Source organism: Frankliniella occidentalis, unplaced genomic scaffold, assembly GCF_000697945.3.
Source record: "Frankliniella occidentalis isolate FOCC.00 unplaced genomic scaffold, Focc_3.1 Scaffold454, whole genome shotgun sequence".
NCBI lineage: Eukaryota > Metazoa > Arthropoda > Insecta > Thysanoptera > Thripidae > Frankliniella > Frankliniella occidentalis.
Genome location: NW_026267572.1, coordinates 98212 through 98957, shown reverse-complemented (window position 1 = coordinate 98957; position 746 = coordinate 98212). Strand labels below are relative to the sequence as shown.

Sequence of the window (746 nt, the reverse complement as noted above, 5' to 3'; positions counted from 1 at the left end):
GGGGTGGTGGTGATAGTGGTCGCGTAACAGCTTACGTATAGGAGGTCCAAAAATTGGACAAGAATTTAAAAAAAGATCAAACGATGAAGAAAAATCAAAATTGACTGTATTTTTGTGAAAACGTACAGTGAACATTAGAGCTTTTAGATACCAAAACGTAACGAAAAAGTTGCGTTAACTTTCGTTAAGTTAACGTTAACTTAACAGTTACTTTTTCTGAAAAGTTAACGTTTCAACTTAACCGTTAATATTTTTTGGCAATTTAACTTTAACTTAACGATTGAACTTTTTTGGTTAACTTTCCGAACCTTGGTTCAGAACAGTTTTGTGTGTGAAGGCACTGTGATTTTTTTTACGAATTTTTTTTAGGAATTAAAACTAGTTGGGAAAATTCATGTAGGTAAAATATTTTTGGGAATTCATCTTTTGGAAAAATGGGCGGAAACGTTTCGAAGCAGGTACAAGATTCAACATTACTTTTAAATCGACTACAACAGACGGTCCAGCTCCGCGCGTTTTCGAGTAGAAGTAAAGAAATCAGGACCGGAACCACAACGTATAGTTCGCCGTCGCCGTTCGCTACGGTAAAAGGCCAACGCCGAACCTCAAAGTCACCTGCTTTCACGTGAGCGTTTATTCCGAGCATTTAATAAACTATAAGTTTACCCAACTAACCCCTGGCCAACGCAAAATGTATTTGCCACTTACCACACGCCATTGTACGCGGTCAGGTAGACTTTCTCATA

At 37.8% G+C, this 746-nt stretch overlaps 1 protein-coding gene across 2 annotated transcripts in view; it reads right to left on the bottom strand.

The window, feature by feature from the left end:
• The window catches only part of LOC113217918 (uncharacterized), a gene marked incomplete in the record, with an annotated part of 40985 nt that overhangs the window by 1496 nt on the left and 38743 nt on the right, over nucleotides 1–746 (bottom strand). For both annotated transcript variants that reach the window (XM_052274853.1, XM_052274852.1), the window contains 1 exon segment: nucleotides 709–746. In XM_052274853.1, coding sequence (XP_052130813.1) covers nucleotides 709–746 — 38 coding nt within the window.